The sequence below is a fragment of the Poecile atricapillus genome, chromosome 3 (assembly GCF_030490865.1).
Source record: "Poecile atricapillus isolate bPoeAtr1 chromosome 3, bPoeAtr1.hap1, whole genome shotgun sequence".
NCBI classification, from domain to species: domain Eukaryota; kingdom Metazoa; phylum Chordata; class Aves; order Passeriformes; family Paridae; genus Poecile; species Poecile atricapillus.
In genome coordinates, this window is record NC_081251.1 from 32,558,660 (window position 1) to 32,586,389 (window position 27,730).

Below are 27,730 nucleotides of genomic sequence, written 5' to 3' on the forward strand. Positions count from 1 at the left end.
TTGATTTTTATAGTTTTAGAACTTCATACTTTTGACTGACTACTTTTGTAAGCTAAACTGCTATTCTTCTAATTTTTAGTAAATATTCATATTTGTGTATTAATTTTAAAAACCCAACAGATATTTTTTGTGCTGTTAGTTAAAGAAAAGGATGCATCTTAGATTTTGTTTTTCCGTGCAACTCACCTGCAGTATTGCAGTTTACAAACCCTAAATGATTTCCAGAGTGAAGCATGTAAACCATTTATTTCAAGTTGGAAATGAGAAGGACATTTGTATATGTCCTTTTAAGTGAAGTCAGTACATAAAAGTTCTCTTGATGTCTCATTTTCTTACAAAGAATTACTTTTTTGTGAAGAGATAGATTTGGATAACCTACCTGCTGACTTAGACTTCTAACAGATTGTGCTGTTCTTCACAGCTTACTGTATTCTTTACCAAAGCACTTGACGTACCCCTTACATAACATACACATTTGATAAATAAAAACAGTAAAACCAGTCTGGGAATAAACAGGAGAAACACTTCCACAGCTGCTGGACATGAAAGGGTTAGCAGCACAGGATGTCTCCTGTTAGACACATTACATTTTCCCAGTGTCCTGATCCCAGCCACAATAGGATTAATTTTTGCAGTAACCAGGAGGGGGCATGGCCAGGAGCAGGAGGTTATTCTATATCACTTCATGTCATTGCCAGGGGCAAGAGGAAGAGCATCTCTTCTGAGGAGAAAGGGGTTCCTTCCTTATCCATGGTGTGGCAAGGGAGCAGTCAGGTAGTGGTGTTTCTGTGTGAGTCATTCCCCTCTCTTGTGCACTCTGTCATTAGTATTGTTGCTGTTACTGTTCATTTTTTTATCTCCTTGCTATTTCCAGTAAATTACTACTCTTATCTCCACTGTGATCTTTAACTTTTGTGCCTCCAGTTCTTCTCTCTAGCACTCCAAACGGGAGGGCCAGAGTGAAGCAAGCAAGTGTGGCTTCAGTGGGAGCGTTAAATAGGAGACACCCAATCTTGCTATCTCGCGGTTTCTCACCAAAACTATCCTTAAGTACTGTGTTACGCTAATTTTCTTATAGATCATTTGTATCTGTATTGCATTTCCTCCCCTTTCATTTGCCTTCAAGCTATGTTAACATCCAGAGTTCATTCTTAAAAGAGATTGTAGATTTGCATTAGTCTCTTAATCATCTGTCAGTATGCTCTGATCATGTTACTATCATGCTGTATCTTTCTAAAACAATTTTTATCTTGATTGTCTCTCCAGTGAATACGGCAGTTACTGGAGTAATCACTGTACATGAATTAGTTAACCTTTTTTTAAAAACAAATACCAAAGACATACTTTCAGACATGCACAAAGTCAAAATAAATCTAAAAAACGTTCCTCGGTTCCTGCAAAATTATTCCCACCACTCAATGACTATCTTCTCAAATGCTTTTAATATAAATGCAAGGAGAGCATTTCAAAACACGAGTATTTTAAAACCAGTAGAATGGCAATTACAGTCTGTGTAGAATACTAATGTGCTACTTAGTGTGAAGTAGGCCTATGTTACAAGTTCAATTCATAGGTGAGCCAATGTAGATTGTTTTCAATATGAAATATGACAGGCAGTGATATTAATAAAAACTTGTTGCTCATATTGCCGTCACTTAATATGCAATTAAGCACAGTTTTAAATCCTAAGATAAATCATACTGCATGCAAGAGCAGCAAATTAAAAACCACTCCAAGTATTTTGTCATTACTCTTTCATCAATTAAGGTAGCAAGGTGGTGCTAGATATTGTAAATTTAAAACTTGAAGATTGCGGTTACTGTAATTTTTTTATTCATTAATGTAATGAATGATTATTTTGTTTAACCCCCAAGAGTTAGTTCTTAAATGTTATTAACCAAGTACAGAAAATAGGGTTTTAGCTATTGTTTCAATGCAGAGCAACTGCTCTAAAATAGATATTAAGATTGTAAGAGAAACAAGATATAAATGATGAGTGGCAGCAAAATTGGTTACACGATGTCTTCTCAGAAAATACATAACAGACTAGAGAGAGTTTTGGATAAACACAACAGGTTTGGAAACTTTTAAAATCCTTGATTCTGAGCGAACAAAAGATTATAACTTAAAGAGCAAACAAATGAGAGTTACAACATATGTATATAAACCAGTGTATGATATAAAGAAGAGAAACTGAGTATTTTTTTCCTGCCCTTTATCATTGTGCAAGAACTAAATTAAAATTTGAAGGTAAGAAAAATCCTTGCATCTGAGAAAGAGACACCTTTGTTCAAAGATAATACCTAGTATAATTTCTTTCCTGATCTTCAGATCCTGCACAAGAACATTCTAGCTATATTCTCTGTGTGAATATTCCATAAAAATTCTTGTCATATGAGCTAATTCTCTGTAAAATTTCTTCTTTCTCTAATCCACCTTTTATCTTTGGGCTGTTGATACCACTGCAGATGTGCTTCTCTCTAAGGCAGAATTTTCAGCCAATACTTTGTGCTTCTCTAAGGGTCCACTTCTAATGGATCCTAAAGGCTGAGTAAGAATAGTAAATTCTGGAAATACTGAGATTCTAATGTGTATCTTGTTCTCAGAAACTGTAAGAGGATGCTGCAATTTAAAAAAAAGAGTCCTAAATGTACTAAGAATTAAAAAACAGACTTTTATTTTTTTTTAAATACCCTCACTTGGTGTTTCTGAATGATTCCAAAACTTTTGGTTTTTCAGAAGGAGAATGGGGTACCCACTGACAAGTATGGGATGATCAGATCATTTTCATCATCACAATAGTCTCCCACCTTTGAATGCTGATTGCTTTTAGAAGGAATGCATGTGGATTACCCACCTGATCTCTTAAGCCTTTTTTTTTTCTGGAACAAATGTGGTGAGAAAACATTGGTTTGAGAATGTTCTATTGACTGAATCTCCCAGTTCTTACAGTCCTGCTAATCATCAAATATAGTTCACCTTTTCTGCTGTTGTACACCTTTGCTTGATAAGAAGGCAGTGTCTTAAGTCAGGCAGTATGAACTTAATGTTCAAACAGAGCTGTGAAACGGAAGGTGTTTGTCCCAAACAAGGATGATTTCCAACTGAGTGAAGGCAGAAAGCTGATATTTTAGGCTCTACTACCTTTTTTCAGTGTTAAGGAAAACAATCCACTAAGTTTTGCACAATTTCTGCTGTTAGTAGCAATTTTGTCATTTACCTCAAATGAAGCCAGAGAAAGGCAGCAAAAGGTATTGATTTTATCCAGAGGTCTTCAGTCTTGTGTTTCAACACCAGTAGGAGATGCATATGCTGTGTCTGGCATCACTTTCATTATTACTATTTAAAGATTGTGGTATATCAGAACTACCTTTGGAATTGCTTGAGTTCTTTCAGACAACCTCAGGCTAGACCAGCTGGCTTGGGGATTTGGTGGTATCTCAATGCTTCTGTCTCTTCAGACTTGTTACGCTCCTCATGATGACACAACTGACTTGCTTTTGTGAGTTCTGACTTCCCAGAAGCATGGGATTCTGCCTCCTTCCTTTTTTCAGTTGTTTACCAAGTGAGAGCATAGGAGAAGCAACACAAATCCTAGAAAATCAGTTGACATCCTCATGAAAGTCATGAGGGGGTATTGTACTGTTCAGCATGTGTGTATGCTTTCGGGATGAGCCTACATGTTTTTTCCCAGGTTGATCCCTGAGGTTCTGCCATTCATTCTGGTTTAATCACTGTACATCCATGTCTAGAATGCTTCCTTTGTCACCAGATGCTGGCCAGAATATCTCTTTGTTAACAAGGCTATTTTAAGTCTGGCAAAGTCATAAAAATATCCAGTTTCAACCTCTGTAATTAATAGATAAATTAAACAGAAACAAAGCAAAACCAGTAAAAAACCCCAAACCAACCAACCAATCAATCAAAACCAAAAAAATCACCATGGGTTGATTTACTTTTCATTTCATTTGGGTGAAGGAGTTTTGTTGATACTTCTGCAGCTTCATGGTAACAAGTGGAATATAAATATGAATAAAAGTTAAGTTCTAGGTGTAAGACCAGAAGCATGACATTGGAGTTGAGAAGTTGCATCATCAGCTTCTCTACATAGTTATTAAGGTATTTATGCAAATTTAAAGTTCTGCCTAAACTGGCCTCCCTCGGCACTCTTTTTGTAATGTCTTCAAGAGTTGTTGCTCCAAGGTTTACTCAAGGTTAATTATTTACTTAATGCTATAGGCAGCAGTGGTTGTGTTGACGCTCCCTGTCAGTCAAGGTGCTGTAGAGTCTTCATACGCAGCACCTGCAAGTGTGAGTCGGTTGGAGGGAAAACCCGGACTGGACTTCTCCCAGAGTACGGAATTGAGTCAGTCGGTAACTTGGAAAATCTGGACTGCATATCTCCCGGAGCACAGAGCAAAGAACGAGGCCATTTAGCAGCCAGCTTGTGTGCAGTGCTTTTGGACTGCAAGAGGAACGTGGCTGCTGCTTGCCCAGCCACTGAAATGCCTTTCCCTATGGTCATCTACCTGTGGGTAACTTCATTCTTTCAAATGATAGAGTATATGGGATGTTTCTTTTCACTGGACATTTTAGAACCATATTAAGATCCCTTGCCTTAACAACAATTACTTTTAAGAGGAGTCCAGTTCTGGAGATTGTACTTAGTGGAGTTATACTTTTTCACTGTTCCACACATATAGCCAGAGTTTGGTCTGCTGAAATAATGGTGTTAGCATCACCCACATGACAGCCTAATTTGAGAAAGGTTTTTTTATATACCTACTCTGACATTGTAGTAGACCCAAGAGCAGATTCCTCTTGTTATTTATTACTTTTTCCACTTTTGACTATAATTCCTTCTTTTAAGAATTGCATTTACTCTGTATCTTTGTGTGTACATTTTGTATTATCACAGCCAGCAGTGGTTCCATTTATTTTTCCATATTGTCACCTGGGACCGCTGTTAGCTTTGCCCCTTTCAGGGAATGATGCTCATGAAAATCTTTCACAACAGGTTAAGTTTTCTTCTGATCATAAAAACTAATTCAAGTTTCTGTAAGTGAAAGGAAGGTTCTTCAGCTTAGATTTTTGCGTTTTTTCCTAAAAGACAGTGGAATTAAAATTAAGATACTAAATTCCTTCATCTGCACATGAGTATTTGAGCTGATAACTGTTACAATCTCATACATTCAAAAATTGTGTTGGGGAAAAAGCCTCCAAAATGGATTTCCTTCTTGTTGCTAAATCCTATGTCACCTGGGGACAGAAGTGTTTGGAACAAATAATAGGTTGTGTTTTATTCTGGAAAGAGATTATAGCAGTCAAGAAAGTTTCATGGGAAAGTAAAGTAACAGAGTAGTAATGGCTCAATGTTGACCTTGCTGAACACTAGACTAAGATCCCACTGAGGAAACAGTAGGTGGAAGGAGCCTAATTAACCCTTTAGGGTAAAGAAAGTAAAAATCTTTAAATTCTTGTTGTCCAGAGGATTGAGAACCAAAAAGAGTATTTAATGAGCCCTAGTTCTATATGGTGATAATCCTATCTCCTCCCTCTCCAGTAGGGAATATAAAATATAGAGTATTAAGGAAGAGATATGGAACTGGGACAAAACCAAATTAGAAATTTTTATGTTCCAGACTGAAAAGCTTAAAGCTTTACTAAAGAAATGACTATGTGCCCATATGGCATAGAAGAACCTTAATTCAATCTAAATGAGTTAATTTCAGTAGCAGAAGCAGTTGGAGCATGAGTTCCCTATTGGCTAATTCACTGTCATCAGGGAATCTTGAAAGAATGTGTTGCATGGCTACCTTAGAGCCATAAAAATGTAGCAGTTTTCTCTTTCTTATTTGTTCAGTCTGCAAATTGCTGTATTATCCCAGAAGTTTTCCCTGTGCATACATATTCTTCACAAAAGCGTAAGCACAAGAATAGTGACTTATTTTTGTAAAACAAGTTTGAACATTAAAATAGGAGGGTTTCTTTATACTGCAGCTGATGTCTTCCACTCATTTGTAATGGTACAATTGCTATGTTAGATATTCAGACCTTCTAAAAACTAAAAATTTGCTAGGAGTCAGTTGCAGCATACCAGAGATGATCTATGTACCTCAATTCTGATAGGATTTGATTTTGTTTCTTCTCTCTTCTTTCAATGAGTCAGTCTCTAATGATTTTCTGTCATGTTTTTGTTAATGCATTCCTGCAGTCATCTGAAACAATTTTGAAGAGCTAGGTGGCCTCTGCATTTAGTATGATTTGTTAATATGATCTTTTAATATCTTTCACAGGGATTTAAATTTTGCTTGATAAATTAAGCAATTATGTTAAATTGCATTAAATTTACAGCAAAGAGTTGTGTTAAAAAGCTTTGCTAAATAATTTTATGTATTGCCTACTGGTAATTATTACCTGATTGTAAATAATGTGGTTTATAAAATAATGTAGAGGTATTTTGAATTCTTACATCTGGTCCAAAGTTATGAACATGCTTTATTTCTTGTTCCAGATCATTTAATTAAAAAAAAAACACCCAAAAACCTATCCCAAACAGAAGCTTAGCTATCTTTTTGAAAGGCTAGTCATCTTCTGAAATGTTAACATTTTTCTAACCTTTTCAGCCCAATTTTTTAATAAATACAATGTTGTATCTAACATTGCATTCTGATGCACAATAAACCTGACAAGTGTGCAGGCAGCTGCAAAAAGACCAGAGTCCTCTCTGACAATCTTGATTGAATGTAGGTTACCTTAATTGTGGTAGGTATATGCTGTTTGTTGTTTTACACAAAAGGTCATGTGCTGTCTTAATGGTGTTGAGAGTTAGGGACTGTTTTATGTAACCTTCTTGAAACTCTATTAAATCTTGAAATTCTTCCAGTAAATACCATATCCTAATTGCATTTTTAAACTTTGCTTTCCATAGAAGCAGCTTGCAGAGTTTTACATAGTGCTAATTTTTCTGTTAGTCCAGTCCCCTTCAAAGCATCCATGGTTTTGTAGTGAATGTTTTGCATCTTTTGCGTCTTTTTTTTCAGTTTGAAGATTTGCTCATTTTCCATTCTTCCATTTTCTCCATGCTCTTGTGGGAAGTTCAAATTTTTTTAAAAAATTGTATTTTCTCCAGATTTCAAAATCAAAGACATGTCCCAGACTCATGGTTGTGCCAGTGGAACATTTGTCTTCTATTTTTTAGAGATGGGGGATGGAAAAAGTAGAGAAAAGCCAGAAGGATGGTGATGGGAGTACAGCATGGAAAGGAATGGCAGACCAGTTTGGAACTGCTAAGGAAGACAGGAGAAGTTTTCAGATGTAATTTATGTAATATTATCATTGTTTCAGGCCATCAGAGGAAATCACAGCCTTAGCTGAAAGGTGGATTTCACCTCCTTTTTTTATAAAAAAATAGAAATAGATTATCTTTAAGGTCCCTTCCAACCCGAGCCATTCTAAAATTCAGTTCCAACAAGTACATGTTCTTGACTTCCAGTAGCATCCCTGACATGCTGCTCTTTTGCTGCCATTGTTTATGGTATTCCCTGGTGTTAGTCTGGTTTTCTTCAGTACAATGACATTCCTTTTATTTAGCTGTCATACCACATTCACATGAGTGACGGTGTGTTTCTGGAAAGTTTAGTTTACTAACTGTTATCGGGGTCTCATATGGGCCCCTATATTTATGTCATCTTTCTGTAACAGACTCACCAGACACCTCAGCCATTTACCTAAAGCATTGTCTTCTAAGTTTCTCAAGTCAAGTGTTCTTTCACTGGGCTTCATTCAGATCCTTTTTGACTTTGAATGTACTTTGAGCTCCAGTTGGGTTAGTTTTTCTCTGGTTGTATTTTTTTTCCAGAATTAATGCTTCTGATTCAAATTTAATTGCTTTAAACTTCTATAATATCTCTGTAGTTTAGTTGGAATAGCCTCCTTTTTGGTGACTCAGTGCAAAAGAGTGCACTTCTGCTCATTTTTAGCTTTTCTTAAATATTTGTCTTAGCAAAGTCATTTGATAAAATCAGCTGTATTTTTACTAGGGTATTCAGCTCTAATGTATCCAATTCAATCTCAAAACATTATCCTTCAAACAGGTTCTGTGGAGAGTAAAAAGTCTGTAGTTTCCCACTACTTTTCAGTTCTAGTTAGTTTTACTGAGCTGTGTTGAAGCATTGGCATAAGAAATTATACCAGAGTGAAAAATCACATGCTTCTCTTGCCATATGTAAACCTTCCTAGTTTTCCTCTAGGTCATTTCCAACCCTTTCATTCCCAGTTTCCTTTCTTGATAGTATCCTTCTAGCACAAGAAATGTGGCCTGCTATAAACAATTCTGTGCTCGCTGAAAATACTGATGTTGTACATCCAAATTTTGGCTTGACTCTGCACTCTTGAAGACGTTTTCCTTTAGTTAAGGCCAGTTGTACCCTTGTCAGCCTACATATTTGAGATTTACAGAATCGTCCAGGTGACAGGTTTGCCATGTAGAAGCTCTAATTGCATAGCAGACAACTTTCCCCAGACTAGTTCAAATGGGAGTCAAACTATTCTGATTTTGTGAAAAGGAAACCCTTCAACTTGGTATGACCTAGTAAATTTCACTGTATAAGAGTACTCAGAGCACAGCACTTTCTTCAGTAATTCTTTCATTATTTGTTTCACCTGATTTCATAAGTTTTAGAATTCTAAGCATTTTCCTGTACATAATCCTTCCTGTATATTTCTTACATTTTCTCCTTCAAAGCTAGAAAAACTAGTTGGCTTTTGATGGTTAATTTAGAATTTAATCCCTTTCAAGTTTACTCTGCTTTTTTTTTTTTCTTGTCAGGATGCTGCAATTTTCACACAAGTTACAGAAGATTTTCAATTTCAAAAGGATCTTCTGAAGTGTAACTGGCTTTAGACTTAGTGCTTGGCATGCTGAACTGTAGAGGGCCAATCTTGAACTGTCTATCACTGCTTTCCAGAACCGTGACACTCAGACATTATAAACTGCTGCTCTGGAATTCTGTGTTTTTACCCTACTGTGCTGCTAAAACAGTTGAAACAAACAAACAAATAACTTCTAAAAGTGAAGTTGTCTAGACAGCTTCTCATTTTGGATCTTTCCAGAAGAGTCTAGCAAATAATTAATGGAAAATTAATATTTGAATGCAAAACCATATTTGCTTACAGTTATACCCATCTGGTTTCTCTAAAGCCTAAAAAGATTGTAGGTAGCAATCTGTTCCATTTTCTGTTTTGTTATGTTTTTAGTCAAAAGGTCTAATTCCTTCCAAAATTAAGTTTTGATCCATGTATGATGCAAACTTTTAGATATATTGTGGTGTTCTCATGATTTCATGGCATTTTATATTTTGTGTGATTTTCAGTTGAATATGTTGAATGTGTAATTTCTCACATCCTTAAGCTTAATAAGCAGTATTTTAGTGTTGTTAGATTTGATTAACCGACTCAAGATTTATTCTGCATACATATTCCACATAGTTTTAAATACAATAAATAAGAAAAAGAGTACTGCTTGTTAACCCTGTCAAATTTTTATGAAATTATATCTCTTGAGTCTTCCATGTCTCCCATTTCTCTTGAGTTTTAAGGTTTGGAAGACTCTCATGGTATTCTTTGAAAATTCAGAGGTTGTTACGGGATTTGGTGACATAATTGTAGTGGAAAGTGGGTGTTTAAGACAGATGGTAGAATCACTTAAAAACCATTGTTGTCTTGTTTTAGTTGTATCTAAGGGAAACATTAATCCATTTTAGGAAAATAGTTTGGGAAAACATTGTATATATGTGAAATATAAACACTTTCCTGAAGCCTTTATATCTATACAATAAATATAAGATTTTTATCTAAAACAAGAGGAAAGATAATAGATAGCTAAAACACTTCTTCCTAATTCAAAGGTTGGTTTAATATTAAGTTAAATATTGCCTTGAACAGTTATAGAATATTAAGCCTCTAATTATGGAAGAGGAAAAATAACTGCCTAATGAGAAGGAAACGTCTTCTTTAGCAGTATCATTTTTTATTAAATTTATTCAGAGACTTTGATTCTTTAGATGAAAGGGATTTAGGAAGCAGAAGTCAACTTCTTTTTCTTACAAACATTAAGCTTGTGTTCCAACCAGGTTTGTCCTTTTCCTTACACCGGGAATGCCTTGAATCACTCCTCTTGCTCCTTCTTAACAGTTTTGTGTTGTTGTATTCCTGGATTTTCTGTTTTCTTTTGCAGCAGATAAATACAAGCATCAGGCACACATTTGTTGACAATTAGTCCAAAGCCACTTAGGTTTGCTCATGTTTGGGCTATTTTCCTTTGTGATTTTGAAACTGGAGTGGTGAATTCTGTCTCTGGTTTTGGAGCAAGGACTGATCTCATTGAAAATGAAGGGATGCATGTAGAACCACTGGTTGCAAGCTTCCAGAGCTGCAAACTAAAAAAAAGACGATTTTCTTCTCTGAAGTAACTTACAATTGGTAGAGGGTGGGACAGTGAATTTAACTGGGAGATAGAAAAAGGTGGGAATGGTCATTCTGCTTCTGACAGTGCTTACTGTAAATGTTCAGAGGAGTTTGGAGATGTTTTCAAGAACATTCTCCCAGTATCCATCTATTCGTTCTATTCCAGGTGAAGAGCAATTGATTGTTTTTACATGTGTGTCCATGGATTTCATTGCCATGCAACTGTTTACTTTTCTTTCACCCCATACAAGCTTTCAGCTTTCACAGTGTCCTGTGGAAAGCAATTTAAGGGCACGTTCTGTGACAGCCTTCTGTTTGGTTTATTCTTGGACCAGCCATCTGCCACTTGCTAGGTTCTGTTGATTCTTTCCATCCCTAGCATTGGAAGAGATAATTTTAGGAAGTCAAGCTCTATGTGAGGCAAAGTTATCATGCTTTTAGGAAAGAAAAAGCCTTATGAGATGAAAAGCACGTTGAAAACTTCTTTTCAAAAATTAATGAAGTATAATTCAGTACAAAAAAAATGTTTATATCACATTACCATCAGGATTGCCTGCCCAGTACTAGAGTCACTAAAAAGAAAAGTGATTGCTATTTATTTTCAGAGCTTCTTGTGCATTTTATAAAATAGGTAAACTATCAAATATTTTGAAACTAATGTGGCTGTATTTTTCAGCAATCCATTGTTTTCTGACATGATTTTAATTAATGGAGGAATTCTAATTATTGCTATTATTCAAAATTAATCTTATTGCCTTAGTGTCCTACTACCTATAAAAATTCTATATCTATGATGTATATTTTCAAGACCTGCTTAGATCACTGACCTTGCTGTACTTACAACAATTCTCACAGGACGAGAGCTTAATTTCTTATGTCAACAAATAGCATCTATTTCAAATATGTGGCTATTTCATGTAGTACTCGTACACTTGTAAAGTAGGCAAGTCCTCCAAAAATACAAACTGCAAAAAAGTGCTTTCTGTAATACTGAAGTGTTCATAACTGAAAAATTTTATTAGATTGTTTGTTGATTGATTTCTCCTCATAGAAACTACATGGGATTGTCTGATCTATAACTCCATTTTCAAGTTAGAAATAATCTTAAGTAGCACACTTAATTTGGAAGGACATACACTACAATAGATATATTTGCAATCTTTATTTCAGATTCTTTTCTTAAAAAAATACAAAACCAAAATCAAACCAACATATTTCACATGCTTCAACTTGTGAAGGATTAATTTTTATAATTCTAGAATAAATTTTAAAAAAAAGTACATGTGAAAAGTCAGATTTGAAGTATATGCCTTGTAGGTTGGAAGAAAATGTGTTTATAAATTCCCATTATCCTAAGAAGGTTCACAGATGCATACTTTTTGGCTGTTCTCTCCAAATGAGATAGCTTTGTGACTTATATTTTAGCTTTCTTTAATAGGATAAAGGGGATTAGAATTTGGGTTTTAAAGCTTTCTGTGTCTTTGTTATGTTACTTGCAAGGCAATTGTTGTGATTCTTACTCCAAAATGGAAACGTCAGTGCTTTGCTGCTGACATACTTGATTTTTTTCAATATGTTGTGGAAATTGTTTTACTAGATAAGAATAATATTGCTTAAGATGTCTTGGGATTTTCTCGTAATTCAGTGTGTCACACTAAGGGTTAGTAACAGATGACTGTGCTAAGTGATATGTGGAAGAGGAACAATGCATAGATACCTCAGGGATAAGTATCTTCCCCTTGGGAGATAGCAAAGAGAGCAAACACTTTAAATTCTATCAAAAGTATTTTCCGGGCTATGCCAAATAATTATGTCTGGACAGATACTGTTTTTGCAACATTCTTACTGTTGCTTCTGAAACCTCTCTAGCATGAGGCTGTCTGGGACTTCTAAAGTGTTGCTGGCACTATCTTACTCAGTACTAGTCACTGCACATGATGTAGATTAAATTGTTCCAAGAGTTTAGCTGGTGGTCTCTGCTCTGAAATTTAAATGTTAGAATGTTGGTAATTCCTTAACCCTTTCTGCATCTTGATCTGCAAACAGAATAGTTGAAACTTAGGGATTGACTTGAGGATAAAGTGATACTCAGCATGAATAAAGACAAAGCCAGAATTTCAGAACCCATTGAATGAAAGATGAAATATTTTGAAAATTTGGGCTGTAAGATAAATTTGAATAAGGAATTCTATATTATGTGAATTTTGCTTGAGATACGGAAAGAGTTCATGTATCAGTTTGAACTTACTTGGCAGGTGAAAAATTGATATGGCTATGAGGATTGTGATTATTGGGAGAGTTGTTCATGAAATAGGCATTTCAAATCACAAAACAAAAACCTCCTAAAGAGACATGCTAATCAGCTAAAAACTGAACCCTGCATCATGACCATTTGTAATTACCCTTTACCTTAACACAGTAGTATTACAGACAGAACAAAGAGGTTTCTAGTAAAGACTTTCATGCATGTCTGCCTCAAATATTTTATGGATGCATATCTGCATGTTATTTAAACACTAAAAAACAATTACAGGTAATCTCTTTTATCCTACTGTAATTTCGTGTACTGTGGATATTGTTGGGTTTGTAAATTTTGATGATCAAACAGAGGTTATTTACATGTTTGCAGAATATCCAGTTAAGAAGATTTCTGTCTTGTTTTGAAATAAAATGCCTACTATGCAAATGTTCTTAACTGTACCCTGAAAAATGTTTCTCTAATATTTAGCACTTGAACACAGCAATAAGTAACCTGGAAAGGGATTTATTAAAGGAAAACTGAAGGGTCTAGTAGAGAATTCACAGTGAGAATTAATCTTCTCTATTCATAAAATGAGAATGTATTGACTTGAGTAAACAATTCAGTGATTCTTGAAACATATTTCCATTAATCTCCAACCTAGGCTGGATGAGTAGAGTAAAACAGTGTTGATTCTACTGAAAACTCAGATTTTTTTACTGAAAACTTAGATTCCCTTTGTAAACACAAAATTTACCAAATGGTGAACAATTGTTGATTGAGTCAGTCACTAGAACCAGTCAGTCACATTTTTCTTTTTTTTCATTATGCTGAAACATTTTTCTTAAAAGGTATGCTCTCAAATATTGCTCCATTTGTGAACTTGTAGTTATATACTCGTTAGAACTGTAGTGTTAAAATGCAGAAAACCATTTTGGTCTCCCTCCTATATGCAGGCATCGTGAGCACAGAGAGGTAAGTTTATGTGAGCATCAGTGATTGCATTTAATATGTCACTTCCTTTTTGTTTAGTCTCTGTCACCTGCCTCTTAGTTCTAGATGGAGTATCCTCTCTTAACACCAAAAAGCCGAGGCAGCAAATTAAATGAATCAGCAACAAAAAAGAGTTGCAGTAATTAAACAGCACACCCAGGATTGTGCATCTCTAGAAACATGTAAATCAAGCTCAGACATTTTTTAACAGGCTTGCTTCTCTTCAGACATTTTCAAGTGGTAGACAAGTCCCATGTTCCACATTCCTGTGGGACATCAGCTTCCACTTTCCCTGTGGCCTCCTGGCCCATGAATTTTAATTTTCTTGCCCAGAATTCAGTCTGCATGTGTACGTGCCTCTAGTGCCCACCTGCGAAGAAGCAAGGGAGCACAGGGACTGTTGGCTGAGATGGTGTTTGTTGATATAGACTATGCGAAGAGAAATGTATGCTCTTTGTTTCCACCTTCTCTAAATTTCTAGAAACTTTGGCTACATTTCCTTGCTTGAAGAGGGGACAGAGAGGCCATGAGGGATTTTTCCTGGAAATGGCTAGATGGCAGATTTGCTTGTGTTCTATCCTTCATGCTCCTTAACTAAGTAGTCACAGCCAAGCAGCTGAAGCTGCTGCAATTCCTGCTGCCTGTGCTTCCATTGGAAGGCAAAACTAGCCAAGCTGCAGCAGTTCTTGTGTATTTCGGTCTACTCTTTATGCTTCTCTGAAAAATACACATGTAAAAGAGGAGAAATACTACCTTTTAACACTTGATGTTTCAGTGAAATTTTACTTAGGATTTCTTGAAACACAGAAAGGACGCTTTGCTAAAAAGTTTGCTGAAAAGTTATATCCCTGCTGAATAGCAGAGGTTTGCCAAGAAATGGAAGAGGCAAAACTTGTAAGAAAAAAATTACAAGAAACAAAACTGTTAGGATATGATGGATTGGGAGATCTAGGCAGAATACTTTCCTGCTAAAATAACTATCTAGAAGTGTCAATTTTATAACTTTCTAAATAAACACTCATCTTTCCAGCTTGATTGAAGTTTGTATTGGTATGTCAGTGTTTTATGTAGCATTTTGTTGTATAGAATTACTTGTTGAAACATATATTTAAACTTGGTATTGCCATGGGACATAAAAAGCCTAAACAGATGTTAACTAAATTATAGAGATAGAAAAGGAGGGAAGCTTTTTGTCTGTAATCAAACATAATGGTGCTTCGAAATTAATTTTAATTGTTTTCATTTTGTCAGAAGTTCCAGCATTTAAATAATCCTCTTTTCTAAACCAAAACAAGAAGTTTTCTCATGTTAGTGCCATTCTTCCAATATTCCAAAGAGTATACAGGTGTTGTGTACACAGGCATCTGAGCTCCATAGAAGCAGTTGCCGTAAATATACTCTCTTTGATCTAATTTTTGTTTGCACTGGTAAAGTATTGTCTTTGTCCTGTACATCCTTTGAGATGTAAAAGGAATAAAACTTACCTGCTTATACTCAGAAAGTGTCATCAGCCTTCTGTATGTGAAAATTCCAGGCCCCACAGACTGTGTCACTAGAAATATGACTTGTGGCTGGTAACATGGCTTAAGAATTGTAGAGAATTCCTTCAATTACTTTACTTGTTTTGTATTGCTGATACTAATGGCATTTGAATAAATTATATAAATGTGCATAAACCATTAAGGCAGGAAACCAAAAATATTCTAAGTGCAATTAGGAATATGTTTCCTAATCTGTTTACCAAGACTCCAAATCTGCCCAGTAAGACAGCAGCAGCTTGGAATTTGATCTGGGGGCACCTGATCTGTTGTTTTGCAAAGAGGAATAAAGCCAGGGATCTGAAATACAGCAGTTCCTTTAGCATATTAGTACTGACTGTGATACCATTATAATGATTCTTCATTTTTCAGGTAAGAGAACTTCTCTGCTTTCAAATTGTGTAGTAAATATGTGTCTACTTCCAGGTGGTCACCATGTAATGTAGAAGAAGCTTGGAGAATTAATTTCAGCCAAACATTTTGACACTTTTTGCATTTTGAACCTGGTGATGTAAATACAATTAATTTTGATTAGCATCAGGTCCAGCTAGGAAATTAGCCATTGTAGCTAATTGTTTCCATCTTACCTAAAGCTTAATTTTATATAAATAGTATTTTTAAAAAATATTAAACTCTTAAAAGTTTATTTGTATTGAGAAATCATAATAAGAAAATAGTTTCAAAAGTTAAATTAAAAACTAAGGTACATGAAAAATGCCTATTACTACTACAAAACACATTTCCAACTACTTGGTGAGGCAAAATTGATGAGGACTGATCTCATAGCATTCAAAATCCATATTGCTTACCTGTCTGATTTGTAAGAGTGATTATCTTAAAACTAATTCTGAAAAACAGAGTTAGTGTTAAAGTTACTTAAAGCTGATATCAATATATTCTGGAATAGCAGCATATACATATATATATATAGAGAGAGAGAGAGAGATAGATATACAGATATATATATGCTTTATAGACACACCCTCTGAACTTTCTGGTGTGTACACATACGTGCACAGCTACCCACTCACACACATTGATGTATGATATAAATAAAGGCATCCCTTTACCAATTATGTGGCATAAATTTGCATTGGTAGTAATTGCATCAATCAGTGCTACAGAAGACATCTAACAAAAGAAACAGACACATTCTGTTCAGATTATTAAATGGATTGGAAAGGTTAATAATAAGCCTTGAGCCAGAAAATGTTCTAGACTGATTTTTTCGCCCTCAGTTATATAATGCAATATTTCAAAGTGCATTTGTCTCCAGAAAAATAATTATGTCAAAAAATACTTCCTCCTTGCCATTTGCCTTACCCTTTGTCTTCAATGTCAGTTCTGTGTGATTAAAACAATTTTCCTTTAACACAGTAGTATTTGTAGAGGAAGCTAATTAGTTAACTTGTGGAGTCTATTATCCATAATCAGATAGAATACTAAGCTGCAATTAGGTGCACTTTTTAAGACCCAAGCACAATTGCTTAACTGCATGGAAGAGCCTGAGGTTATGGGAGTAAGTGAAGTGACGTAATTTGCCTCTCTAAAACATTTTATATTGATTACTCATGTAAAAGGAGTGAATTTTCAAGGCCAAAACTTGCGAGTCAAACAAAGATTTTTTGCTTTTAATGTTGTACATCTAATTTCCAAATTACAGTAACTAAGAACACAGAACTTCCATACATTTTTCTTACCAGGTTCCAGAGAGACAGAATAGGAGTGTGCAAGGCTAGGGATAATATGTTTTAGTAGCAAACCTAATCTTTAAGATTTCTAGAAAACTCAGCAATATTCTTTTGCTACATTGAGGCTTTGCAATAGGGGGGCTGTGTTGTCTTAATTTTGTCTCTGAAGTGGGAGGCTACCTGAAAACCATTACCCCAGGGTGCTTCAACACAGATTTTAGATTTAATAACTACTATCTCAGGAAAGCAAAGTGAGCAATCTATGAGTTGACATCTTCCTCGGTTTTAGCTGGAGAAGGTAAAATGCTGTCTTTTTCTTAGATTCTAGTGGAATCTAAAATAAGTTACATTTTTTGTAAAACCAATGATTGTATAATAGATTTCACACTTTGGGAAGTCTTACAGTATGTAATCTAGACTGAGTAAAATGATTTGATGCATTTCATAGACCCATGTTGAAGCTTGATCCATCTGACTTTGTACCACAGGTCTAAACAGTTTTTTAGATTTGCTAGAGCTATTGGTCCATTTTCTAAAATACATAATTAGTTTTCTAGCAGCTATGATTTTACCTTCCAGCTCTGATCATCCACCTACTGTAATTGCAGCCTTTTGCAGAACAAGGTCATATACAGGTGTATATATACAGTACATAATATACAGTATATTATATATATGCAGTATATACAGTATCATAATATTGGTAGATTTTGCTGTTAAGGACACAAAATTTCATTCTAGAGAGACAATTCTCCAAGGTTTAAGTTTGTATCTTACCAGTTGTTTCCTATGTACAGAAAGCTTCTGTGTAAAATTCCAGTTTCTAAATACAGGACAGGTAAATTTATATAGGATAAAGCTGTAAGACTTCTAAAAAATTTTTAGTTTGGTCAGTGTCCTTGTTACAGCTTATTTGACAAACTGAATATTCCTCTTTAATGGCTTGTGCATTGTCCATTGAGATTGAGAATTTGGACTTTTAATTTGCTTTCTGGAAGTATCGCTTGAATAGATGAGTGCCTATATTTAGGAGTAAAAAATTCTTTTTTGGTCGTTATTTTATTTCTTAGAAAACAGAAATCCACCAATTCTAATTATATGCCCAAAATGACAAAGCTGTCATTGTAGTTATTTTTCTTTACATCACTATTGTATGTCACAGTCTGTGGATAATTAGGTAAAGCAAACTCTCTCATGAAGAGGAGGTTATGTTGACTTTTCATTTGGTAGTTTGATGCAGTGTTAGTTGCTTGACTGTTACCACAAAAAGGAAATCATTTTTTAGAAGAAATCATACTGAATATATATGTGTCCTGATTATATAAATAATACTGCAAATTTTAACTGTGTTCCTTAAACTGTCATCTGAGATGTTAGATTGCAGAAATGTTTTCACACTCTACTTATGTACTGATTTTTCTTTATTCCCAGGTCCAGTCTGTGTATGACATCACCAAGTATGAGAATATTTTTATTTTGTGCATGATTCTGGAACAACTTCTTCAAAATGAGACAGAAGAAAGTAACATTTCAAACTCAGACTATGGAGAAGAAGAAAAAATCAAATTTCTGAAGAACCTTGATCAAATTATTCTTCATCTCTCAGATGAATTCCCTTTGTTTTCTTTATATTTGTGGAGAGTGAGTGTTCTTTTGGACTCAGGTCGAATGCAAATTGATTAAAACAAGCAGCCTACTTTTTAACCGTGCTTTTGTTGTGGGATTGCATTGGAAAAGACAGGGATATTGCCCTTTTTGGAAAACATTTACTTTAAACTACTATTCTATACAGCAGTTTCAGAGATAATGCAATTTATTTCCAATTCTGAGTGTAGAAAAAATATAATAATCTAGGTACTATTTTGAATAAATGCTGTTTCTTGTAATAGAAAACACTGTGTTGGTGTTTGTGCACACAGTGAAAATGGAACAAAAAAAGTTGTTTCAGGTGCTGTTTAAAATAAACACTATGAATTTTAAAATACAGTCACTATACGTATGTAGAGCTTCCAAGTTAGGATGCTTCTCCTTTAAGAGTTGTATGGCTTCTCTATGATTTAGAATCATTGTCTGGTTGGCTGAAATAGAAATGTTTAAAGTAAACTTGGTAAGTTATCAGTACAAATTCTTACAGAACAGACTTTGTTACTGATAATCAAATGAGTCGTTACTTGAGCAAAATAAAATCTCATGCTCAGTTTCACAACTTTCTTACATTCATTGCAAACTGCTTGGCTTTACTTGTGTAAGCACAAGTTGAGGTACAATAGGCCTATTTCACTCTGAGCTGAGTAATGATTTCAGAGATTAATCTGAAGAAGTGAAAGTCCATTAATAGTTACTTTAGATGTTTCTGTTCAAAATTGATGAATATTGATAAAATCCCCTTTGGTATATTTTCATATTATCTTTAATATGTTTATTTAATGTTAATTAAATGATATTTATTTAATGTTAATTAAATGATATTTAATGGTTTTTTCCTGCATGATGGTATTATATTCGTAGTAATAATTAAAGTAACGTATTTAACGGAAATTATCTTTAAAGGTCTTTAAAGTGTGAGCTCAACAATACCTTAACCAAACCACAGTCTTTCTTAAATCTAAAGCATAACTATTATGATGAATTGCTCTTTTTTCTATTAGATAAACAACATTTTTTAATGTCTTCTAGAAATCTATATTCACTATAAATACAAAACATTTTGAGCATTAGTCCTTTTCCTTCCCCTTGAACTTGTCAGCTCAATTTTTATGTCAGGAAAACTCTATGAAACACCACTATGTTGTTAATTTGAATGCATTTCTTTTTTAAAAAACCTTTGCTTTATATATATGTAAATTACATTGATATTTAGAAAGCAGGTTGCTTTGATGGTGAACTGGCTCCCCAGAGAGTGTTTCTTAGTTAAGACACTGGTCCCTGTTGTGTTTCTTAAACTTCCTATTTGATATGTCATATTGGTAACATTTGTTTAATTCCTTCTTCTAGCTTTCTTCCAACAGAAATGTTTGATTTGCAAAACAAGTGTTCCTGACTAGTCACGTGAAAAAAATCAGATAAGTTTAGCCGAACTAAAGAAAATGCATCAGTTTGTAAGTCTGGTAGCCACTCAGGAGCTACTGTGCCCTTTTTGTTGCTGCTTTACTTGTTTGTTTGTTTGTTTCATTCTGGTGGAGGATCAGTTCTTCCTTCTCCCTCCACAGCACTGAAAGCATGATTGTAAAAACAGACAGAAGAGGAATAAACAAAATGAACAATTATCTAATTGATATAATAATTTTCATTTTAAATTTATTTTAAAAAGCTTCATTCAAATATAGTATGTAAGCAAAAGACACAAAATGCAGAAGGATACTGGAATCTGTATAATGGCAAATTGTATATTGTTTCAAGCCTGTTGTGTGAAAGAAAAGTTTCAACCACAGATTGCACGCCCTTTGTGCTCATCAACTGGCAAAAAGTATTTTTGTTGTTAGTAAAGCAGCTCAGGCAAAAAGTGACACATATTTTCCTCTTTGCAGATCGTAGCACTTCCTCACCAGTAAGTTATCTAAGCCACTGGAAAAACAATGGACATTTTAGGAAATATATTCATCCTCGGTGAATTTTGAAGTAACTGCTCACTTGAGACATGATTTTTGATTTTTTGATTTTTTTTTTCACAGCATACAGAAAGACAAGGTTTTGTATCCAGGGATGACACAACTACATGGCACTTGTGCTCTGACAGGGATTTGGAACAGTTGCACAGCTTTGAAAGGGTTGAGGCAGATTGAGAGTTCCCTTTGCAATGCCATTGCAGCAATCTAGGCACACACTCACCTCTCCACAAAAGTGCTGTTAACTGGTCAGCTGGGCTCTCTTGATCTGCTTAGTGTAGAATTAAATAGGGCAGTGAACCACATTAATGAACACCTCAGCTTTGGTGGGGGCAATAACCCCTGCAATCAGAATACTTGCTAGATTGTTGTCTCTTGTTTCCTGGAGATTTTTCACTAAGAGGGGACTTGCCTCAAGATGAAAATGCACAAAGGTAGACTTGTACATTTTGATGTCTCAATGTGGTTGAGATATCTAATCTATGAAACACTTGCAAAGTAACCAAGTGTTTTGGTCTGGGTAGCTAGCTGCTACCCCAAAGGACTGCAGATCTTCTCTAAGTCTTGTGTCACATTTTCTCTCTTCATGTAGATGCTTCTGATACCCTGAAGCATCTTTAGTGGCACTGTCACTTAAATGTGTCTGCTTAGACAACTAAACAGTGGTGATAATATGAGCTTAGGTATGCAATTTGCCACCACAAACAGGCACTTAGGTGTCTTAATCTGAAAACTAAGCCCCACATTTGTGATACCTTATATGTTTCAGAGTAGGAAATCCTAAGTTTAAATCCCTGCTCTTATGCAATGCATGACTGAGATAGTCCCTGGAGGATTTGCAACCAGGTTACAAGAAACCTGCCCACAGGTTTAAACTAAGCCTTCAAGTACTTACTAAGTAGGTATGACCACGTCCAAGTTTTATCTGTCTGGCCCCCAGAGAGGAATACCAAATCCAGAGAAAGTGCTCTTTACTGAGTGCAGACTATTGGATGTCTCAAAAGAACAATCTCAAGGTCCGATGTGCTAAGCATAACATCTCACTTAAATAGGAAACACTGAAAATAACTTGGTCTGACCTGTCATTGTTCTCTGGAGTGTTTTATATGATTTACCCTTACAGTTTTAAAATTAACAGTTCAAGGATATTTCTTTTGTCTTGCACATTTCATTTTTTGTAAATACATGTACTTTAGATGTTGGCAAAATACTATTGTTCTGCAAATGCAAATTCTTCAACCTTATAAAAACAAATGTATATATAAGCACACACAGTTAAATTATATATTTATATGGTTGAATTAGCATTGCTTATTTATAGTAGCCTAACAGCAGTTTATGATTTTATAATTTGTTGTTCTGCCACATTTGTAGCTTTCTGGGTGACTGACTTTCATGCCTGTCTTTATCTGTTTTAAAAATAATTTTGTGGTAGCGTGTCTCATTTCATGAAAATAGAAAAAATATCAGATGAGGAAAATAAATTTTTATTTTAGTGCTTCTCCACTGACTGTTCTATTCCCTGAAGAGTTTTGCATGCCTACTAAATGGCAGGAGTGGGTGGGATTTTGAAGTGGACTGTCTCAGAATGTTTTTGTAAACTTAGTTTGGAATCTTTTCATAATCTGGTTGTAATGATTTTAAATTTCAGATTTTACAAGGTATTGCTTATATATGTTGGTAACAGTGAAAATGAAGTTGTACCTTATTTTAATCCTGTAATAGTATTTTTTTAATTCAGTTGTCTATATATTACTGTCTGATACAGTTTGTAGTTTACTGTTGTGCAATATTAGTTGATGTTCACAGGATCATAGGAAAATTTGAGTCGCAGGAGACCTCAAGGTTTCTAGTCCAACTTCCTGCTTCAATCAGCATTAGCTGTGGGATCAAATCAATGTTGGTTAGATCAATGTTGTCTGTTGCTATTTCAGTATTCAGTCAGGTATTGAAAACTCTCCAGGACAGAGCCTGGATCTGCTCTTTTGCTTGACTATCTTTATGGTGAAAAAATGTTTCCTTGTATGCAGTCTGAACTGGTATACAGTTAATTAATTTATGATTGGTGTCTTAAGTCTTTTTGCCGCACAGAGCCTGGATCTGACGCCCTGATATCTTTCCCATAGGCACTGGAGGCTGCTGTTAGGCCCCCCTTCAACCATCTCTTTTCCAGGCTGATCAGGCCCATGTCCCTTAACCCCCTGGTGGCACAGATGCCCAAGCCCCAGGCGATTCCGCAGCCTTGTGCTGAATACTTCAGTTTATCAGCATTTTTTACTGGGGACCCAAAATGGGCAGTAGCAGAGCTGCAGATTAAGGAGTGCAGATTAGAGGGAGGTACTCCCTTCCGTTAAACTGTGCTCCTGCTGGCACAGCCCTTTGGTGCTCATCACTGCCAGGCCACTGCAGGCTCACAGCCAGCTCACTGTGCACCAGGGCCCCCAGGGCTTTGCCTGCAGAACTCCTCCCCAGCCAGGCACTCCCAACCTGTATCACTGCAAAGGAGACTTCCCTCCAGGCTGGACACTTAGCACTGGTCCTTCCTGAAGTGCTTGTCTCAGTGATCAGCTTGAGAGAGAAGTAATTAAAAACTACAGTCAGATAAAATCAGAGGATTACATTAGCATTAGCATCTTACTCTATTTCAGTTTAATAATGAAAAGAAGGGTGAGTTTTAAAGTATTTTTAATTATTCATAATTCTAAGCACAAATACAGGAAAAGCAAAGGATGTTATGTTTGTTTTCATTCCCTGAGCAGCTGTCCATGTATGTGTTTCCCTTTAGAACTCAAAGAAGTTTTATTGATTTTTTGCTTCTATAGCTATATACTTCTAGCTTTCCCAGATTGTGCTTTTTTTGTCTGTCACATGCCAGTAAGGGGTTTTTTTCTTTCTGCAGTTCTTAATTGCCTTGATATGCAACAATTTCTGCAACTTCATCCAGATGGTGCTTCACTTAGGCTTTTATTAAATCAGCTCCCCCTTATGTAAATTGTTTCACCTTCTTTATCTTTTAGTTTTCCCTATTTTGCATATAAGTAAATTCACTTAATCTGCACCTGCTTCTTTAATTGAACAAACGATGTTAGTTTACAGCCTTGCTTTAATTAAGCCATTCTTTCAGTATGGTTTCTTCTAAACTTGCTGATTTCAAATTCATCTTGAATTCTTAGGGGTTATGCCTACCCTTAAAATAGTTATACTAAAGAGAGACTCATCCTTGAGAAGAGCACTGTTTGCACATCACCTGCTTACCAGGCTTGAGTTCACGTTTGAGACAATCTTTGAAATTATGCTTAAGGAAACATTCTCTGCAAACCAGTAACATCCCCCAGTGAATAGAAATATTTCCAAGACAAGATCTTTCTTTAGGGTTGTTTTAAAGGAAAGTCTTTTTTCTTTGCTTATTCTCATAAATGCCAGCAATTCATGTGACTTAGGCCAATTCTAGCACCTTACAGAATTCAGCTCTTCAGTACATGCAGCTTTAAAAGCACCACACTTGCATTCATTTCAAATTTCTACAGCACATACAGGAGAAACTGTACACTACAGATTTTACCAATGATGCTGGTTACTCCTCCAAGATATCTCGGCAATTTCTTGCTTTCTTATGCTAGCTGCCGTTTCTGGTTTCCTTCTGTCAAAGCACAGGGATTTTTTTTTTCAGTTATAATTACTGAATTTAGTTATATTCTTTGGAGACTTTCTTTCCAGCCTGTGTTGACTGAAATTCGTTTATATCCTCCAGAGTAGGTGACCTCCCGTGACCCTAGCATGATGACACCTACAAATTTCATAAGTGTATTCTTTGATGTGTTCAGCTGAGTTTGTACAGTCAGAGGAATATTATGAAGTAAAATCTCTGGAGAAAACAACAGAAATTTAAACTCCTGTAAATGACTACTGTGTTCTGAAAGAAGATAAAACATTGAAAGCAAAGGTACTATTACAAGGCAAATACAGAGCCTGTTTTCTTGTAACATAAATGAGCTCCACTGCTGTAGTGAAGCATTTGCTTTATGTTTCTACTGAATTCAAGAAAAAAATTGTGTCAGTCTAATTATTTATTGTCTTTTTGACGTCTAGAATTAGCAAGAAGGGTTTACAACCACAGAAGGCTGTGAACACACTTCTATTCTACACATTTCTGACCTTTACAGCTCTTCATTCTGTCTTCCTCTGGAAAGTTGTTATTTTTGGCCATTGTGTATTCCAAGCTTTGTCTTTTGAATCAGAGATTAGGAAATACATCTTGAGCCAGAAAAAGAGAAAATGGAAGATTAATCTCGTATCTTACTACATTTTTTGGATCACCAGGGCAGGTACCTGGACACTTAGCAGGTAATTCACTACAGGTCTTCTTTATAAAACTAAGCATAATCTGCCTCCTAAATAAAGAGTCAGTTGCAGGTTTTTCATATGTGTTTTGTAAAAACAAACAAAAACACCTGATAAGTAGGGAATGTAGATTCCTAATGTCCCATTCAATATTATTTTTTTCTATTAGTTACCACTTTTTAAAGCAAACAATTTCAAAGGAGACTTTATTTTTCTCTTTTTCTTTTTATATAAAATGCTCTTGTGAGTAGAGAGAATTTATAAGAAACTATGTAACACTTTAAATGTTAGGCCACCACCATTAGAATGTAATAGATTTTTTGTTAGGTTTATAGTGCAGCAATTTGTTCTACTATTCAGAAAACAGATTGTACTATTTGACCTGTCAAAAGTCTACTCATATATTAGAAACTAATAGAAGCACAAAGGAAGCCTGTTCCACATGGATACTACTACAAATTCCTTGTTGCACTAAGGTATGTTTGCAAACACCTCTGTGTCACATTAATGTGTACTCTTGAGCAGCATACTCAACTTCACTTTTTTCTTCCTAATGATTATATAAACCAAAATTGACATCCCAAACTGTAAGAAGTAAACAGACTAAAACTTTAGGATTCTCTTTGGCATGTCTAGTTTTTGTTCCAAATGAGAAAGAAAATCTACTTGACATTCTTTATGCTGTAGTATTAAAACCACTTAAGGCTGTAAGTGAAACAAATAAGTTAAAGAAATATGTGCCAGTCGTGTATCTCACCGGAATTATTTTTGACACATTCTGTTTTTTCCACTCATGAGTTTTTAGTAAAGTTGAAAAAGGTACTGGAGGTCGGTTGTACTGAAATCATTTCACTGCTAAATTAATGATCCTGTTCCGTACAAAGTTCCCTTATGGCTATTTTGAGATAAACTAAGGGTTTTCATTTTTAACAAGGGAAAATGTTGATGGCTGAAAGGCTTTGCTGTGTTCTGTGTCTAGACTGCACACCAATACCACATCTACCCTTACTGTTAACACCTTCCCTCATGTCTACAGCCTTGGTTAGGCAGCCCATACAGTGAGAGCTAACTGTACCTGTTTGGCAGTTCATAAGAAGGAAGAAATTCTGAAATTGTGTGATCACCTTTAAAATGAAACAATCCCAAGGTCTTCTTACGTATTTTATTTTTGCAAGATCTTTCACCTGTGTTGTGGTGGCTGCAGTCACACAGACATAACTATGGGTTAGATTCTACATTCTTTACTCAGGGTAACAGCATGGGGGTTTTTGTTCTTGTTCCTGATTTATTAATTTTAACTTCAGGATGCACCCATGATGCAGGAATTAATAGAAAAGCAGAAGCATGAATCCCAAGCTCCCATAGCACTCTTGTCCCAAAGAGCAGAAAAGACAAAAACCTTATAAATTACACTGATGAAGAAGCCTGTATAGTTTTTAGGGGGGCTTTATGTATTTCTTCTGGATGTATTATTTTCAAAAACATTTTGAAGCGCTTGTCATAACCAAACTATCAAATCAAGCTCAGTGACTGAATTCATGACAGCAGCACTTTAAAGGAGGATGAGAAAATATAAGTGAAAAAATGTCTTATTAATTTCCAGACTGATAAATATCAGAACATTTTACATGTTGTCTTGGTAATGCTATAAAGTGTTGATAAACAGGAATACATACATTTAATATTCCATGTCCCTGTCAGATCTTATATTCTTCACTGGCTTTCTTTTAACTCTCTATCCTCTCCCCTATGATTCACCCTTTCCACACAGCATTATTTGTATTGATATCCTGAGCTGATTTGATAATGACTTTCTGATAACATTATTCTGCTTGGAGAGTAGTAATTCAGGCTGAGACTGTACTTGGTCTGCTTTGTATAATTGCAATCTTCCTGAGCATATAGCAGCTGCTTGTACAAAAGCACCATACATTGTGCTAGATACATTAGACACTGTCCACTAACACTACTGGATAGGTCTGTGCATTAAGATTTAGACATTGTGGTCTTTATTGTTTTTTTCCAGTGGAAGAAGCTAAACTCTTCTAACCAGTCTCTGATCATACTGGTATAGGTGTTTGGTTAGGATTGCTCAGTCTGGCACAAATGTGCTCTTCATTTCAACGCAGATGGTTTTGATGTGGTGTGAAGAAGAGCAGTTCAGTGGGCTGTCATGATGCCAGGAAAACGCAGTCTAGAGGTAATTTTGGGAAGTGACCTTTTCAGCCCATTCAGATGCAGTCGGGAAAAAGTAAGTGTGTCTGTAACCTTACTGTGTCATTGGGTCTACTTTCCTCTTTGTACACTTAACAGTTTTCTCTTTCCCCTTTCCTCTTTTTTAATTTTCTTCTTGTGATAGATTCTGTACTATTTGCATCAGTCACCACACAGATTTATCAAAGAATTTTCTTAAGCCAATATGACCTGTAGGGCTCCTCACAAAATGAATTTGCAGTCTCCTGGTTCAAAAGGTGGCCCCAGAAGGCAGTAGTAAGGATATTTGTTTGTTCTTCTTATACAGTATCTAGGTGGGTCACCCATCCAAGTGTGGAAAATCAGTGATCCCTACTCTGTCTGACATTTCAGCAATAGGTCATTTAACCTCTCTGTCCTGACACTCTTTAATTCACCAGTACAGACAAAGTCCTTGGGTTTCAAAGATCATGCAGAGACTGAAACAGGTTTTTGCACAGATGTGACTGTTGCCAGAAATTTGTGTAGGTGTGTTATGCTTTGCCTAATATTTACTTATGTCTGTTTACAAATTCCTTTGCAGGGTTTGTGCCCTTTGCTTTAAATGTCACCCTATCCCGAAGGAAATGTCACCAGAGCTTCTCAGCTCTGCAGAGGGTGTCA

The 27,730-nt window shown here is 35.5% G+C and overlaps 1 protein-coding gene across 1 annotated transcript in view; it reads left to right on the plus strand.

The window, feature by feature from the left end:
- Positions 1-18,611, plus strand: part of MEI4 (meiotic double-stranded break formation protein 4) — a 67,543-nt gene extending 48,932 nt beyond the window's left edge. The window contains exon 7 of the mRNA XM_058835692.1: positions 18,360-18,611. Within this exon, the coding sequence (XP_058691675.1) occupies positions 18,360-18,611 (252 nt within the window). The remainder of the gene's footprint in view (positions 1-18,359) is intronic.
- The last annotated feature ends 9,119 nt before the right edge of the window (positions 18,612-27,730 follow it).